Source organism: Vitis riparia, chromosome 9 (genome assembly GCF_004353265.1).
Source record: "Vitis riparia cultivar Riparia Gloire de Montpellier isolate 1030 chromosome 9, EGFV_Vit.rip_1.0, whole genome shotgun sequence".
NCBI lineage: Eukaryota > Viridiplantae > Streptophyta > Magnoliopsida > Vitales > Vitaceae > Vitis > Vitis riparia.
Window position 1 is genome coordinate 22,603,594 of NC_048439.1, and position 19,542 is coordinate 22,623,135.

At 30.3% G+C, this 19,542-nt stretch overlaps 1 protein-coding gene across 1 annotated transcript; it reads left to right on the forward strand.

The window, feature by feature from the left end:
• The first annotated feature begins 5,468 nt into the window (after nucleotides 1-5,468).
• LOC117921941 (cycloartenol synthase-like) lies at nucleotides 5,469-9,405 on the forward strand. The gene is made up of 4 exons (XM_034839887.1): nucleotides 5,469-5,669; nucleotides 7,249-7,329; nucleotides 8,296-8,379; nucleotides 9,059-9,405. The coding sequence occupies exons 1-4, from the start codon at nucleotides 5,469-5,471 to the stop codon at nucleotides 9,170-9,172; spliced, it is 480 nt and encodes a 159-aa protein (XP_034695778.1). The 3' UTR covers nucleotides 9,173-9,405.
• Nucleotides 9,406-19,542: the final 10,137 nt, after the last annotated feature.

Here is a 19,542-nt window from a genome sequence, read left to right on the forward strand (position 1 = left end):
AATCTACATTTATATTTTACGCCCATCTCTCACAATTATATTCCCATTTTCATTCCATTATTATATCATTAACAATCGTACTAATTGCTATTACTTTTTGCTAAAATCATTGAGTTCAAATCAAGAAACTTAAGATAAACAATCAGTAACCCTCCTTATCCATCAAAAAGTTATTAAAACTATAAATATTTCATATGATTTTATATTTTCCTCTTCCAATTTCAATTAAGAATTGTAAGTGGCTATGTGTTTTCCTCTTCTATTCCCTTTTAAATAAAAGCAATAATGTTTATTTATTTATTTATTTATTTTTTGAGATATTGAATCCTCTTACTTTTATTATATGCAAGAATAAAAATTTTGGGATTTTCATCAAAATATTTTTTACCTTTTCGTATTTATCTTTTAGTTTAATTTTCATTTTTTATTTTAAATTTACATTACCCCTTTTATTTATATTTTTCTTTTATTTTTAATTATTTTCTATATTTATCACATTAACCATATTTAAAAAAAAAAATTTAAAAAATTGACTTACTTCACTTTTAATTTTTTTTTTATATATTTATCCTTTTAGTTTTTAAATTTTAAACTTTTTTTTCAATTTTTTTTTGAAAGATAAATTTATTCATGAAAAAATAACTAAAATGTGAAGTTTTAATATTATATTAATAATATTTCTTATCTAAATAAACTAATGTAAAGTAATTTAACTAATAGAAAGAAAATTGTCACCACAATTTTTTAATGAGATTTTAGAAATTAAATTTCAAATAGAATATGTTATATAAAATCTTATTTAAAAATTATTGACGGTGGTATTTAATTTTTATTGACTTTCAAACTTATTTAATTTTTTACTTGAAAGGTAATAAAACATGTTTAAATAAAATTAGTTTTTCATTTTTTAAATAAAAGAGTATAGATATATTAAAAGAATTTAAGATAATCTTAGTAAAAAATTTGATAAATATGATTATAATTTTAAATTAGATTTTTAAATAAAGATTCATTTGGATAAAATCTTACAAAAAAGTGGATGGAAGACTTAAATAACATGGTTAATCCTCCTTCATATGGAATGAAAATGTGCCAAGAAAGAATATTGATTAAACTACAAAAACAAAATATGGAGTTATAAAATTTGGAGGATGGAATTTAAAAATAAGAGTTGAAACAATCATTGGGTGAGAGAATTTGAGTGAGGAAATTGTGCAATCCTTAGGTAACAAGAAAAAAGATGGAGAGTTTTTCAAAATAACTTCAAATCTTTAACAAATGACAACCTTGTACACTTCTTGTACAATTAGTACAGTTACCTTGTATAATTAGTATAACACCCTTATACGATAGTGCAAATTTCATCCACATGCATAAATAATGCGTCCACATAAGATGAGTTAACCATTTTTCGAATGATTTGGTTAAGAAAATGATGGAAGACATAAAAACTAAATTTTTCCTTGAACATTATTAGTGAGGTAAGTATTTGAATTCTCATATGTGAGTTAAATAAAGTGTATACAATGAATATGTGATGGAGGAATGTGTAACATGAAAGTATTTAGTCCTTGGTTGATAAGAAAAAAAAATAGTTATTCAAAATCGATTGAAATCCTTCACAAAAAGTAGTCTTGTACACCTTTTGTATTGTTAATATATTTTCCTTGTACAGTTAGTGTAACACTTTTATACAATGATGCAAATTCCATCTACATGTATACATTATGTGCTCACATAGGATATGTGAACCATATTTCATGATTTGGTATAGAAAAGGGTGTACGAATGTAAAAACAAAAATTTTCACTGAACATCATAGTATTCGAATTACTATATGTGAGTTTAATAAAGTGCATAAGATAAGTGCATGATGGAGGAATATGTGGTAGGAGAGTGCAATCACTCGATGACAAGAAAAAAATTTGTTCAAAATCATTGAAATCCTCCACAAAGGGTTGTCTTGTACACTCCTTGTACAATTAGTATATTTGCTTTGTATAGTTAGTGACCCTTATATAGTACCAAAAATTTCATACAAATGCATAAATAATATGTCCACATAAATGTGTGAACCATGTTTCCAATGGTTCGGTTTGGAAGAAGGTGAAAGACTTAAAAATAATTTTTTTCCCAAATATCGTTAGTGGGGTAAGTATTTGAATTTTCATGTGTGAGTTAAATAAAGTGCATGAGATAAGTGTGTAATGAAGGAATGTGTGGCATCAGAGTGTGCAATCCTTAGGTGACAAGGGAAAAAAAGTAGTTTAGAATTTATTGAAATCTTACATAAAGGGCAACCTGTACACCCTTTGTACAATTAGTACGTTTATTTTGTATAGTTAGTGTAACCCTCTTATACAGTGGTACAAATTTTATACACAAGCCTTTGTCAACCTTGTACAACCCTTGTACAATTAGTTCAACTATCTTGTATAGTTAGTATGAATGTCTTGTACATTGATGAAAATATTAAGTACTATATGAAATGTTTGCTAATATGTGTAAATAGTAATTCATGTGATTTGGTGTGAGAAAAAAAGGGAAATGAAAAAAACCACGAAAACCACTAAAAACATTCAGTGACTTATGGGCACACATGTTTGAAAAATGATAAAGCTCTTGATACCACTTCAAAAACTATTGAAAATCTAATAGGGCACATGCCTTAGGTGAATGGGTGATTTAAAAATTTAAATAAAAAATTTAAATGTTATATCAAAACTTTATCTCAAGAGATATCAAGATGTCCCAAATAAATAAATGGTTATGTCTAAAATCTTTAAGTATATAAAAAGATAATTTTTAACTTTTAGGGATACCCTCAATGAGTTAGCGATAAAAATAATATAATTGTTAATATCCGAAATAACCATAGGGACGTTAAGGAAAACAATAATTGGTTATAGGTATAAGAACCATATCCTCCAACATAACCAACCTAGCAACCTCAATAACCAACTAACCAATCAATTAAAAAGTTTATCATCAACCAAGATATAAGCAGTGATAAAAAGATATGCAATGAAGTATAAGATTTTTACATGGAAATCCTCCACAAAATATGGAGATAAAAAACCACGAGGTCTAAAACCTGCAAATCTAAATCCACTATTCGAAATCAAGTAACATGGATTTATTTGACCACCTTACTTGAAAGACTTACTTTTCAGCATTTACAACTGGATTCACATCACAACCAACAACTCCTTGTTGCACCCTAGTACATCTTTCGACCACTTCGAAGGGATTAAGGTCTTCAATTAAATAGTCAAAGAATTGAATTCTTGAATGAGAGATCGGGAATAGTGTGACAATTAAGCTTTCTCACAAGGACCCTCTCTCAAGAAAGAGAGGTGTTTAATATCTAAGATCTCTATAATCTACAGTCTCTTCGATCTCTAATGAGGTATTTATAGACAAAAATCAAAAGAGCCTTGGTTTCTTAAGTTTCCAAATAGAGTTTGAGTGAATCCTTCATACAATTAAATCAAAATTATAAAATATCTATTTTAATTGATTTATAAAATTCACATTTATTAAATTTATTTTAATAATTTTATAACTTTTTTTTATTTCATATTTATCCATTTTATAAAATAAAGATTTTTGTCATTAAATAATTTTACTATGAAATTTATCTTTTTTAAATTAGTTTTTTTTATCCTTAGTTATTTCATTTAATAAATAAATAATTTAAATAAAAAAATCTATTTTAATTTATTTATGAGAATTACACTAAAGCAAAATGTAGTTTTAATTGACTTATATTGAAATTAATTTTTTTTAGTTATCTAATATAATACCATTAGAATTCAAAAATAAACTCAACTTCCTTCGTTTATAAGAATTAATTTTTTATTAAATGATTGATAAAAAAACTAAAAATTATTACTCTGTATTTTTAAATAACGTTGATATAAAATAAAAATGAAGATGATATTAAATAATACATTATTTTTTTTATTATAAATTATATATTTAAATAATATAAAGTACTTAACTTCTATTACTAAATTATTAACCTCCAAAATTCAATATAAATACAATTTTACTTAGTTATTGATAGAAAAAGCCTCCAACAAGAAATTGACAAGAAGTTTTTTTCTTCTTCGTTTGTACACTGCAAATCAAAGGTCACAATTAAATATGTAAATCCAGGAGGCAAAAATCTAATTTTGGTACACCAGACCATAAAGTTCTCCTTAGAACCATTCTCCATTTTATGTGTTAAGCAATGTTTTAAAAACCCAATCGGACCAGCCGGCCCGACCACCACCACTCTTCTGAGCTCCTGCCGCTGCCCCTTTTCCCTCCTTTCTTTAGCAGCTCTTCTCCCACCCCCACCCCCATTTTCATATTTTAAAATTTGTGATTTTAATTTAAATTAATGAAAACATTATGATTTTAAATAAATATCTAAAAACTTTGTGTTCCTTAGATTATAAATAAAATTTTGATTTTAAAATTAAATTCAAGATTTCTAATTTTAAATTAAAATTTTGATTTTAATTTAAATTTATGATTTGAAACTAATTTTCCATTTTTAAAATAATTTATAATATTCAAATAAAATTTTGATTTTAAAATAATATATAAATTATTATTTTAATTTTTGTAACTATTTTTAATCTTAATAATATATTAGCTATATAGTTATGACATTTGACTATCAATTTGAGGAATAAATCGTGAACTAATAACTTTTCTAATTCAATGATTAGTAAAAGCATTGGTTTTAAGTGATATAACTTTGAAGGGTACGTTGGTCTTTCTAAAGTTTATATCGTTCCTATCAATTATATGATTTGAAAGGATGTTTGACCCATTATGAACAAATTGGTGAAAAGTCGGTTAAACATAACTACACACCATGCATTAGTCAATACAATTTAAATGCTATATAACTAATTAATGTATCATTTCTTTATATATGTCTTAAAAAATATTAATTTATGATCGAATAGACTGATATCTATCAGGGACTGTTACAAGATTCATAATTGAATTTAGAAATCAATTTAATATCGTTGACATCGCTATATATATATAGATAAACATAAATTAAATGTTAGTAGTCTCATTCATAAATACAAGTCATGGGGGTTGGTGATTGACTTGGTGTTGTGCTTCTATATGAATGAGCGATTCCCTCCTGGAACTCGCCATTCCAAGTTTCTGAAGTTTCTCTCTTCTCTGCCCACCCAGCACCTATCTCTCTGTCCTTGGTCTGTATCATTTTAACTTAATTTTATTTCAAAGAAAAGCTTGTCTTACCTTTCTGGTGATTGCATGATTAGCAGGTGTTTTCGGAAGGGAGACACACATATTTACAACGAGCGAGAGAGAGCGAGAGAGCGAGAGAGAGAGAGAGAGAGCGAGAGAGAGAGAGAGAGAGAGAGAGAGAGAGAGAGAGAGAGAGAGAGAGAGAGAGAGAGAGAGATCTCGTCAGTTTGGTGAGTTAGAAAATGTGGAGGCTCAAGGTTGCAGATGGAGGCAATGATCCCTACATCTACAGCACCAACGACTTCGTGGGAAGACAGATATGGGAGTTTGATGCTGATTATGGAACCCCAGAAGAGCGAGCTGAGGTCGAAGCAGCTCGTGAAAATTTCTGGAACATTCGGTTTCCAGTTAAGCCCAGCTGTGATCTTCTCTGGCGAATGCAGGTGATCCCATCTGTGTCAAAATATGCCAGAACACAAAGGAACATGAATATATAGTATATGTAGGGTATGCATGCTTATGTGACTGGAACCCATAGGGTGTACATACTTCTTTAATTAGTTAATTTAATACACTGAAGAATAATATAATGAGAAAGTGCCAAGTGGGCATAGGGTGAACACCTTGAGCTTAGATTAATTAATTAGTCTTGTTCTAGCTTACGTCTTCAACTTCTTATATGTACTAGATGAGTGCATATATATAACAACATGTGAAATGAAGTAGTATATGGAAAAATTGAGAAAGGAAATTGAAAAGATAGATGTTAAAGTCTTTTAATAGATGGAAAGAGAGAAGGAAAACATGAATTTTGGAGTTATGCTTTGTGCAGAGGGTATGGGTTAACTTCATGCTGTACCCTAAACCCAAATCCAGTCCAAGCCAACTGAATTGGACAGATCTAGAGCCCCATTAGGCAGAGAGGACTTCTGTGACAACCCATATATATAGAAAATTTAGTACTTGAATTAGAGCTGTTTTGATCTTAGTCCATCCTATATTTGTTGTGTGTGTATGTCTTTAATTGGTAGAGAGACTACAATCTTTTCATATTTACAGCCAGAAGCATTATCTTTTCATATTTAAATCCAGAAGCATTCTCTTCAATGATTCTTAGAACTTTAGGAAGAAACAAGAACCGAACCTATTGTTGTTTTTTTTACTGTTTTTATTGTTAGTACCTACTATGATGTCATGATCATGGTCATCAGTATGTTAGGTTTTTAGTTGCTTATAGAACATTCATGTGTTTTGAGGTTTAGAGTGCTTTTGCATTGATGCTAATTAATGAAGATGTCTTTTGCAAAGCTTTCAAATGGGTTTCTGAGTGCATATGATGCTAGAAGAGAGATGTTTTAGAAAACGGGCTTAGTTATGATGCTGATCTCCAAATTAACTTGATATGCCAAAATATTCCTGTGCAAGAAATGCTAGATTGCATACTTCGAAAAAAATAACTCACAAACTTGAGGGATAGATATAGACTTCTTTTATTTTTCAAAGCTGGGAAACTTTATACTGCATGTCATTGCTGAGACTGTGAGAAAATATAGGAAGAGAAATGAAAAATAAGTTGTATGGTTGCTTTCCTTTATTTCCATTCTATGTGGAATTTCTTTCCTTTATAGTTCTAGTGTGCCTCATGATGTTTGTTCTTAATAAATGCTCCTTATAAATCTGCAAAGTCGAGATTTTATGAAGATTGCTATCTTCTTTGTGGTAGCTCATCATAGAATTTATTGCAGAGCGTGGTGCACCTTTTCTTTGGAATTAAGTAGAGTTTTTTCCCATAGATCTTACTTGCATTGAATAACAATAAGAACCTTGATTTATAATGTAACTTGACACAAGTTAATGAACTTCAGTAAGATGTGCTTGGCTGCATTCTAACCAATTTTAGGAATAGCCTAATCCAATTCACATTCATTTATTATCTCTGTTCGTCATCTATCTTGATACTATTTAAAATAATTCATATCTTCTACCTTGTATGGTTGATTATTCTAATGCCTCTTTAAACAGGTGTACACAAATCTTCCTGAAGATAAGCCACATAATGTCAATACTGCTTGGGCTGTGTTGGCTCTCATTGATGCTGGACAGGTAAAATTGGAGACTAAAGGTGCTGTTTGATGCTAATTTAGCGTCCTCGAGGTTTTTTGTAATGTGTTGTTAATTAAAACTTCCTATACCATTTTTCTCTGTTTCTCCATATTTGGTATGTTTGTTCTTTGTTGGTGAAAAGAAAATAATCAATCTATGGTAGGACATTCTAATAAGTCGGGGTTTTAGTTAGAAGTCTGGGGTATTATGATAATTTCAGTGGGAGAGGGTCTAAAATATCTAAATTATTTGATTTAGCTCTTGGGCTATGCTGTAGGGATACCTCATTGCAAGACTTCCCTCTTTCTAATAATTTGGTTTTTTCCCATATATTTAAAGTTGGCTTCTGCGTTTGGTGTTTTGTGCACTAAGGCGGGCATTTGGATCTTTTTCTTTTTGTTCACTGATACAGATTTTGTGGTGATTTTCACCTATAGATGCATACATTTGTTCTGAAGAAATAGTTGCACCAAAAAGAAAGTAGCATCACATAATCTCGAGTTTTTCTTTCTTTTGCTTGCATGTTCATAGAATGCACCAAAATTACCCAGACTAGGTTAGTTCTTTCTCTATTTTTTGTCACTCGAGATTGTAATCTTCTTCAAGCAATTGTATGTCAATTAAAGCTCCAGATTTACACCATAAATCTTCTTCAATCATTCTAGTGAAACATGAGATATTGTGAATTAAAGTTCCCATAAATTGATGAAAAATGAGTTCCCTATCACAAGGTACCTTTGGGAGATATGCAAGCATGGGAAATTACCATATTCCAACGGTACCTCCTTTGTTTCAGGGATATGGGGGTTTCTCTGCCCCCTTTGTTTATATGTCAATTCTGCATGCTTTTCTGCTTTTCCATGACTGGATATGGTTTCAGGGATTTTGTGAATTCTTAGTTGTTTTTAGCTTTAGACAATTCATTGCATTACTTTCTATTTTTTGTTGTTCTTTTCCTTTTGAAAGGCTGGGAGAGATCCAAACCCACTACACCGTGCTGCAAGGATATTAATAAATTCCCAAATGAAGAATGGAGATTTTCCTCAGGAGGTAACTCTTATAAATTCATTGCATTATTTTTAATTTTCTCTGTTGTATGCAAAAACTACAATTAGGTGGTCACCTAATGGCTGGTTCCCCCTGTGAGAAATCGAAATTATTAAGAATAGGAAGTTAAGGGCTTATCTGTAGTTATTCATGCCCCATGCTTCTTCCCTGTTTTTCAAAAAATTTTCCCTTTATTTTCTGTAATTTATCTGCACACACCAAATGCCTTTTCTCTGGCATTCTTTTTTCTTTTTCCTTTTTCATGAACAGGAAACAAGGTTCTAAAAACTGCATCCAAACAGGCCTTTGTCATTCTGTTAAAGTTGCTTGGTAAAAGTTAATGGAATAATTTGACGATTGAGGGTAATACTTGAAAAACATTGTAACAGTATCAGGCTTATGAGCATTTAATTGATCCTTTGTAGCTCTTGAAAACGTGTACCAAATGTGAAAGACTTGTCATGAGACTCATTAGGAAAACCCCAGGAAGCTCAAAAACAAATGCTTGGAATTTGGATAAGAAAGTTGATCTGCAACCCCATAAATATTTTAGTAATTTGTTTCAATTATATAGATTACATGTCTGGTTAGAAAATGAGTATGCATGCTGATTCCCATTGCAACAACTTTGCTGACTCCCATGCCTGAATAGGTTTAATAGCTTCAACATTTCTTCATACAGGAAATCATGGGAGTCTTCAACAAGAACTGTATGATCAGCTATTCTGCATATCGGAACATTTTTCCTATATGGGCACTTGGAGAATACCGGTCTCGGGTGCTTCATTCTTCCTGAAAATGTAATTATAACGTTCCAAAGAATGAGATGCATGCTTGTCTACTGAGTGTAGCCCTTGTCATGTTTATAGCGAATAAGGGTCCCAGCTGGGACTTTTCTGTTTTGTGTTGCTTGAATTTTCTAGGAAAAGAAACATTATTGGGTTTAAGATAATATGTGGCTATAGGGTCTAAGATAATCTGTAAGAAACCTAAGCTTATCTTGATTTTGATCCATGGAAAGGCATGTACGCTGGGGAGGCCCTTGCCATTAAAATTTATGTAATTGACAATTGCGGAAAGGGTTGTGTGTGTAGTTTGAGTCAAAAGAATTTCACAGGTCTAGAATGTAAAAATCATACATAGTTTAAAGGAATTCATTACATCTATGATGTTAGGAACTTTTCTTCCCAATCCCCTTCTTGATAGATATTGTCGGTTTTGAATTGAGATTTTAAAACGTATTTGTAAAGGGGAATTCCATATATATTGTGTCAAAAATTTCTCTTTCTAGTCAATGTGGGATTTCATATTAAGCAGAATTGAGGGTATTGCTAAGTAATGTTAACATTGATGGTAGTTCAATGCTGAAAAAATGAGTGTATGCCAGTTTTGGATAGGTATAGTGCTCCAAGGCTTAACAATATTAGGCCATAAGGCATAGTTGATGGGTAACAAATGAATACTTTCTTATTACCCTTAATTTGTTCTTCTTGAGGGATGAAGGAGGTGAGATTAATCGGAAGATGGTTATTATTTTAAAAATAAAAGTTAGGTCTACGTTTCAAGGTTGAGAAGAGATAAAAATAAAATATCTAAAGCTGATGCTCAAGTATAGAATACTAATATAACCTTTGACATACTCTCAAGTAATGCAAATTATTCATGTGATAAAAGTTTTTTTTTTCTAAGGTACAAAAAAAGATATAAAAAAAAAGGCATAAAACTTTTGGACGTATATTAAAATTAGGGTTTATGAGGAAGAAGACGAATTGGGAGGTTCTGTGCAGGCGAGGGCATTGGATCCACTACAATCTTCTCATTTGGATTGAGCTTCTCCCACTTGAACCTCTTCACCAAATGATGCATGAACACAAGTAATCTCCAAACGATCGTACTATTTTCTATGGTACAATTAGGTCCTCCTCCAAATGGTACAAATGTGTATGGTGCAAGCCTTCTCCCTTACAAACCTTGGTGGGTCAAACTTTTTGGGGTTTGGGAAGTATTTAGGTTATGTTTGGTTCCAAGAAGTACTAAGAAAAGAAAAAATAATAAGAAAACTGATTTTCTTATGTTTGGTTTATTATGAAAAATATGAAAGAAAATAAATATAATTAAAATTTATATAAAAAGTAAGTTATTGACTTTAGATTTTGTTTTTTTTTTTACACTTTTCCTTTCTATTTTGTTTTTCTCACATTTTCCCTTAGAACCAAATATGATAAAGAAATAAACACAGGAATAAACAAATAGCAAGACTCAACCACAACTTGTTTCATACTATATTAAGTTGTCGATTAGCATTTAGGTTATGTTTGATTCATGAAAAGTATTGAAGAAAAAAACTATTATGAAAAATGATTTTCTAAAAATTGCTAGAATTGTTTTTAGGTCAATTGGACTTGAAATACCCAATATCCTTATATCACTTACATTTAAGCCTAAGACCTAAGTAAAATGTGAAAATTGAGTGAATGATATTATCCTTCAATAATCTCTAAAATGCCCTTGACCTATTTCTTTGTATTTTCTCTTTTCTTTTTCTATTTCCATTAGCCATATTTTCATTTTCTTTTATTTCCTTTTCTTATAATCTACATTTATATTTTACACCCATCTCTCACAGTTATACTCCCATTTTCATTCCATTATTATATCATTAACAATCGTACTAATTGCTATTAATTTTTGCTAAAATCATTGAGTTCAAATCAAGAAACTTAAGATAAACAATCAGTAACCCTCCTTATTCGTCAAAAACTTATTAAAACTATAAATATTTCATATGATTTTATATTTTCCTCTTCCAATTTCAATTAAGAATTGTAAGTGGCTATGTGTTTTCCTCTTCTATTCCCCTTTAAATAAAAGCAATAATGTTTATTTATTTATTTATTTATTTTTTAAGATATTGAATCCTCTTACTTTTATTATATGCAAGAATAAAAATTTTGGGATTTTCATCCAAATATTTTTTACCTTTTCATATTTATCTTTTAGTTTAATTTTCATTTTTTATTTTAAATTTACATTACCCCTTTTATTCATATTTTTCTTTTATTTTTAATTATTTTCTATATTTATCACATTAACTATATTTTAATAAAAAATTTAAAAAATTGACTCACTTCACTTTTAATTTTTTATATATATTTATCCTTTTAGTTTTTAAATTTTAAACTTTTTTTTAAATTTTTTTTAAAAGATAAATTTATTCATGAAAAAATAACTAAAATGTGAAGTTCTAATATTATATTAATAATATTTCTTATCTAAATAATCATGTAAAGTATTTTAACTAATAGAAAGAAAATTGTCACCACAATTTTTTAATGAGATTTTAGAAATTAAATTTCAAATAGAATATGTTATATAAAATCTTATTTAAAAATTATTGACGGTGGTATTTAATTTTTATTGACTTTCAAACTTATTTAATTTTTTACTTGAAAGGTAATAAAATATGTTTAAATAAAATTAGTTTTTCATTTTTTAAATAAAAGAGTATAGATATATTAAAAGAATTTAAGATAATCTTAGTAAAAAATTTGATAAATATGATTATAATTTTAAATTAGATTTTTAAATAAAGATTCATTTGGATAAAATCTTACAAAAAAGTGGATGGAAGACTTAAATAACATGGTTAATCCTCCTTCATATGGAATGAAAATGTGCCAAGAAAGAATATTGATTAAACTACAAAAACAAAATATGGGGTTATAAAATTTGGAGGATGAAATTTAAAAATAAGAGTTGAAACAATCATTGGGTGAGAGAATTTGAGTGAGGAAATTGTGCAATCCTTGGGTAACAAGAAAAAAGATGGAGAGTTTTTCAAAATAACTTCAAATATTTAACAAATGGCAACCTTGTACACTTCTTGTACAATTAGTACAGTTACCTTGTACAATTAGTATAACACCTTTATATGGTAGTGCAAATTTCATCCACATGCATAAATAATGTGTCCACATAAGATGAGTTAACCATTTTTGGAATGATTTGGTTAAGAAAATGATGGAAGACATAAAAAACTAAATTTTTCCTCGAACATTATTAGTGAGGTAAGTATTTGAATTCTCATATGTGAGTTAAATAAAGTGTATACAATGAATATGTGATGGATGAATGTGTAACATGAAAGTGTATAGTCCTTGGTTGATAAGAAAAAAAAATAGTTATTCAAAATCGATTGAAATCCTTCACAAAAAGTAGTCTTGTACACCTTTTGTATTGTTAATATATTTTCCTTGTACAGTTAGTGTAACACTTTTGTATAATGATGCAAATTCTATCTACATGTATACATTATGTGCTCACATAGGATGTGTGAACCATATTTCATGATTTGGTATAGAAAAGGGTGTACGAATGTAAAAACAAAAATTTTCACGGAACATCATAGTATTCGAATTACTATATGTGAGTTTAATAAAGTGCATAAGATAAGTGCATGATGGAGGAATATGTGGCAGGAGAGTGCAATCAATCGATGACAAGAAATTTTTTTGTTCAAAATCAATTGAAATCCTCCACAAAGGGTTGTCTTGTACACTCCTTGTACAATTAGTATATTTGCTTTGTATAGTTAGTGACCCTTATATAGTACCAAAAATTTCATACAAATGCATAAATAATGTGTCCACATAAATGTGTGAACCATATTTCCAATGGTTCGGTTTGGAAGAAGGTGAAAGACTTAAAAATAATTTTTTTTCCCAAATATCGTTAGTGGGGTAAGTATTCGAATTTTCATGTGTGAGTTAAATAAAGTGTATGAGATAGTGTGTAATGATGGAATGTGTGGTATGAGAGTGTGCAATCCTTAGGTGACAAGGGAAAAAAAGTAGTTTAGAATTTATTGAAATCCTACATAAAGGGTAACCTGTACACCCTTTGTACAATTAGTACATTTATTTTGTATAGTTAGTGTAACACTCTTGTACAGTGGTGCAAATTTTATACACAAGCCCTTGTCAACCTTGTACAACCCTTGTACAATTAGTTCAACTATCTTGTATAGTTAGTATGAATGTCTTGTACATTGATGAAAATATAAATAAGTACTATATGAAATGTTTGCTAATATGTGTAAGTAGTAATTCATGTGATTTAGTGTGAGAAAAAAAGGGAAATGAAAAAAACCACGAAAACCGGTAAAAACATTATGTGACTTATGGGCACACATGTTTGAAAAATGATAAAGCTCTTGATACCACTTGAAAAACTATTGAAAATCTAATAGGGCACATGCAAAGAGGTGAATGGGTGATTTAAAAATTTAAATGTTATATCAAAACTTTATCTCAAGAGATATCAAGATGTCCCAAATAAATAAATGGTTATGTCTAGAATCTTTAAGTATATAAAAAGATAATTTTTAACTTTTAGGGATACCTGATTCATGCCTAATTGGTGTCTCAGCTGATTCGTGTCCAACTGGTGCTCCTTAATTGAGGGAGTAATCAACAAAATTTATAACCTATTACACCATATACTAGGGTAGCAAAGACAAAGCTACTATAGCATAGTGGCTCTAGGATCGTTCACTGGGATGGGTTTTCACTTCACAAATGATATTATTTCAAAGATAAATTGGTGCCTTTTCATTTCAAGGTTAGCTTTAAAAGAAAACATAAAGACGTTTGAATGAAAAAATGAAAGGTTTTAAACTAACCAAAAGTAGTAACTGATTTTACTTACAAAGAAAAGTGTTTCTTGGAGTTTCAGGTCACTAGGCTCAGATTCATCATACAAAAAGGAGAGTTCCGGTCACTTGTTTCATTTTCTCACATTAGAGAATTAACATAAAGTCAATTCTCTAATAGCTGCTGCACAAATGCATCCCTCAATTGGATTTCAGCTTTAATTCTCTCACTGATGCAACTTGCAATGGTTTGAGCCTCTCACTAGCCTTTACCATTCAAGGTGATCTTTAACCTTGGATTACCCGTCAAAAGCTCGCAAGAGGTAACTAATGGATGTCTCCTAAGAGTCCAAAAGCTTACCAAGTGTTGGCTATTCTAGAAAATCCTACCTTCAAGTCACCTACCAGAGGCTCGCAAGGGGTAAACTAGTGCATCTCCATGGTTAGAGATCACTTGCCTTACCAAGTGTTGGCCCAGGTGACTCCAAGGTGTTTTAAGTTAACTAAAAACGTAGAAACCATTCATGGGACACACTTACTCTTCATTCCAAACTAAAACAACAAAACTTCCAATTTATGCCTGAGGAAACTTACCCGGTTACCTTAGCTCCAAGAGACAAAGAGCCTAGCCTCTCATCCTCTGAGAAAACATCTCAGAGAATGTTTGGCTAGCAAGAAAATGAAAATGAAAGAGAAAACAAGAATATATAGGAAAAACAGAGCAAGTGCTCTGTATTTTACTTCCTTCCCAAAAACTGTACAAAGGATCTCCTGGAACCAAAACTCTAACACCCCTCAGAACAGGCTCCTCGGGTTCACTTTATACCACAATTACACTTACAGCTATTACATAGATATTTTGCCAAATTCCTAACTTAAAAGCTAAGGAATTCTATCACTGGTGGTTTACAAGGAGAATTTGGGCATTTAGGCAACAAAAATCTAATGAAAAATATCTCCTGGTGTCGGTTACAAATATCAGGAAGCTTCAGGACCACTTCGCAGGTGAAAGGTGAGGTCTGCGAAATTTCGCAGGTGCACAAGAAGAGCTGCGAAATTTCTTCATAGCAACTAGCTGCTTCAACACCTTTGCAAAGTGGACTTCCATCTTGAGGTGTTTGGCTTCCATCGCGGCGTGAAGCTTCAAGGGAACTCCATAGCACTGTGCAAAAAGGCTGCGAAATCACTTCGCAACAAAATGGCTGATTCCGCAGCACTTTTCTGAAGCCTTCCTTTAGCTTGGAGCAGTTGTCTTTAAAAGGCTGTAACTTCCTCATTTCAACTCCAAATTGAACACGGTTTGAAGCATTGGATTGTTGACTTCCTAAGCTTTCAAATGACATATTGTATGCATAATTTGGACTCCAGGAAGTGCTCCAAAAGTGGCTGCAGTGACTGTCATCAAGAATGCTTCCTTTGTTTTCTTCACTCTGTTTTTTCCTCTTTGCTTTTCTCCTTGCATTCCGGATTTGCTTATGGCAAAGGACTTCAAAGCTTTGATTCTTCATTCCTCTAAGCTTCCCATTGCTTGCCATGGATTCCATATAACTCTCCTCAATCTCCTAATGCTTTGGTGATCAAAATACTAACAAAAACACCAAAACTTACACATTTTGATTAGAATTAATTGAAAGGGGCCTTAACATGCTAATTGGGTTAAAAGGCACTAACTACTACTCAAAAGTGTTTAAAAGGATTAATTATAAGCTATGAAATAGCACTTTTTGAGTAGTAATCAATACCCTCAATGAGTTAGGGATAAAAATAATATAATTGTTAATATCCAAAATATACCATAGGGACGTTAAGGAAAACAATAATTGGTTATAGGTATATGAACCATATCCTCTAACATAACCAACCTAGCAACCTCAATAACCAACTAACCAATCAATTAAAAAGTTTATCATCAACCAAGATATAAGCAGTAATAAAAAGATATGCAACGAAGTATAAGATTTTTACATGGAAATCCTCCACAAAATATGGAGATAAAAAACCACGAGGTCTAAAACCTACAAATCTAAATCCGCTATTCGAAATCAAGTAACATGGATTTATTTGACCACCTTACCTGAAAGACTTACTTTTCAGCATTTACAACTTGATTCACTTCCACAACCAACAACTCCTTGTTGCTCCCTAGTACATCTTTCGACCACTTTGAAGGGATTAAGGTCTTCAACTAAATAGTCAAAGAATTGAATTCTTGAATGAGAGATCGGGAATGGTGTGACAATTAAGCTTTCTCACAAGGAGTCCCTCTCTCAAGAAAGAGAGGTCTTTAATATCTAAGATCTCTATAATCTACAGTCTCTTCGATCTCTAATGAGGTATTTATAGACAAAAATCAATAGAGCCTCGATTTCTTATGTTTCCAAATAGAGTTTGAGTGAATCCTTCATACAATAAAATCAAAATTATAAAATATCTATTTTAATTGATTTATAAAATTCACATTTATTAAATTTATTTTAATAATTTTATAACTTTTTTTTTTATTTCATATTTATCCATTTTATAAAATAAAGATTTTTGTCATCAAATAATTTTACTGTGAAATTTATCTTTTTTAAATTAGTTTTTTTTATCCTTAGTTCTTTCATTTAATAAATAAATATTTTAAATAAAAAAATCTATTTTAATTTATTTATGAGAATTACACTAAAGCAATATGTAGTTTTAATTGACTTATATTGAAATTAATTTTTTTTAGTTATCTAATATAGTACCATTAGAATTCAAAAATAAACTCTACTTCCTTAGTTTATAAGAATTAATTTTTTATTAAATGATTGATAAAAAAACTAAAAATTATTACTCTGTATTTTTAAATAACGTTGATATAAAATAAAAATGAAGATGATATTAAATAATACATTATTTTTTATATTATAAATTATATATTTAAATAATATAAAGTACTTAACTTCTATTACTAAATTATTAACCTCCAAAATTCAATATAAATACAATTTTACTTAGTTATTGATAGAAAAAGCCTCCAACAAGAAATTGACAAGAAGTTTTTTTCTTCTTCGTTTGTACACTACAAATCAAAGGTCACAATTAAATATATAAATCCAAGAGGCAAAAATCTAACTTTGGTACACCAGACCATAAAGTTCTCCTTAGAACCATTCTCCATTTTATGTGTTAAGCAGTGTTATAAAAACCCAATCAGACCAGCCGACCCGACCACCACTACTCTTCCCAGCTCCTGTCGCTGCCCCCTCTTCCCCCTTTCTTTAGCAGCTCTTCCCCCACCCCCATTTTCATATTTTAAAATTTGTGATTTTAATTTAAATTAATGAAAAAATTTATGATTTTAAATAAATATCTAAAAACTTTGTGTTCCTTAGATTATAAATAAATTTCTGATTTTAAAATTAAATTTAAGATTTCTAATTTTAAATGAAAATTCTGATTTTAATTTAAATTTATGATTTGAAACTAATTTTCCATTTTTTAAATAATTTATAATTTTCAAATAAAATTTTGATTTTAAAATAACATAAAAATTATTATTTTAATTTTTGTAACTATTTTTAATCATGATAATATATTAGTTATATAATTATGACATCATCAATTCGACTATAGTTTGACTATCAATTTGATGAATAAATCATGAACTAATAACCTTTCTAATTCAATGATTAGTAAAAACATTGGTGTTAAGTGACATAACAACTTTGAAGGGTACGTTGGTCTCTCTAAAGTTTATATCCTTCCTATCAATTATATGATTTGAAAGGATGTTTGACCCATTATGAACAAATTGGTGAAAAGTCACTTAAACATAACTACACACCATGCGTTAGTCAATACAATTTAAATGCTATATAACTAATTAATGTATCATTTCTTTATGTATGTCTTAAAAAATATTAATTTATGATCGAATAGACTGATATCTATCAGGGACTGTCCCTGGACTCCCAAAATATCTTTCTAAAAATAGATAAATTTATGTTACAAGATTCATAATTGAATTTAGAAATCAATTTAATATCGTTGACATCACTACATATATATAGATAAGCATAAATTAAATGTTAGTAGTCTCATTCATAAATACAAGTCATGGGGGTTGGTGATTGACTTGGTGTTGTGCTTCTATATGAATGAGCGATTCCCTCCTGGAACTCGCCATTCCAAGTTTCTGAAGTTTCTCTCTTCTCTGCCCACCCAGCACCTATCTCTCTGTCCTTGGTCTGTATCATTTTAACTTAAAGAGAGAGAGAGATATCTCGTCAGTTTGGTGAGTTAGAAAATGTGGAGGCTCAAGGTTGCAGATGGAGGCAATGATCCCTACATCTACAGCACCAACGACTTCGTGGGAAGACAGATATGGGAGTTTGATGCTGATTATGGAACCCCAGAAGAGCGAGCTGAGGTCGAAGCAGCTCGTGAAAATTTCTGGAAAAATCGGTTTCCAGTTAAGCCCAGCTGTGATCTTCTCTGGCGAATGCAGGTGATCCCATCTGTGTCAAAATATGCCAGAACACAAAGGAACATGAATATATAGTATATGTAGGGTATGCATGCTTATGTGACTGGAACCAAAGAAATCGTTTAGCTTCAAAGAAAGTCTCCTTATTCTACTTCTTTAATTAGTTAATTTAATACACTGAAGAATAATATAATGAGAAAGTGCCAAGTGGGCATAGGGTGAACACCTTGAGCTTAGATTAATTAATTAGTCTTGTTCTAGCTTACGTCTTCAACTTCTTATACGTACTAGATGAGTGCATATATATAAACAACATGTGAAATGAAGTAGTATATGGAAAAAGACAGATGTTAAAGTCTTTTAATAGATGGAAAGAGAGAAGGAAAACATGAATTTTGGAGTTATGCTTTGTGCAGAGGGTTTGGGTTAACTTCATGCTGTACCCTAAACCCAAATCCAGCCCAACCCAACTGAATTGGACAGATCTAAAGCCCATTGGCCAGAGAGGACTTCTGTGACAACCCATATATATAGAAAATTTAGTACTTGAATTAGAGCTGTTTTGATCTTAGTCCATCCTATATTTGTTGTGTATGTATGTCTTTAATTGGTAGAGAGACTACAATCTTTTCATATTTAAAGCCAGAAGCATTCTCTTCAATGATTCTTAGAACTTCAGGAAGAAACAAGAACCGAACCTATTGTTGTTTTTTTTTTACTGTTTTTATTGTTATTACCTACTATCATGTCATGATCATGGTCATCAGTATGTTAGGTTTTTAGTTGCTTATAGAACATTAATTTGTTTTGAGGTTTAGAGTGCTTTTGCATTGATGCTAATTAATGAAGATGTCTTTTGCAAAGCTTTCAAATGGGTTTCGGACTGCATATGATGCTAAAAGAGAGATGTTTTAGAAAACGGGCTTAGTTATGATGCTGATCTCCAAATTAACTTGATATGCCAAAATATTCCTGTGCAAGAAATGCTAGATTGCATACTTCGAAAAAAATAGCTCACAAACTTGAGGGATATAGACTTCTTTTATTTTTCATTGCTGGG

Excerpts from the sequence above, each read along its gene's own strand:
- LOC117921941 (XM_034839887.1), top strand. The coding sequence starts at position 5,469 with ATGTGGAGGCTCAAGGTTGCAGATGGAGGCAATGATCCCTACATCTAC. Across the intron at positions 5,670-7,248 it reads ATCTTCTCTGGCGAATGCAG|GTGTACACAAATCTTCCTGA; the intron begins GTGATCCCATCT and ends CTCTTTAAACAG. Across the intron at positions 8,380-9,058 it reads ATGGAGATTTTCCTCAGGAG|GAAATCATGGGAGTCTTCAA; the intron begins GTAACTCTTATA and ends TTCTTCATACAG.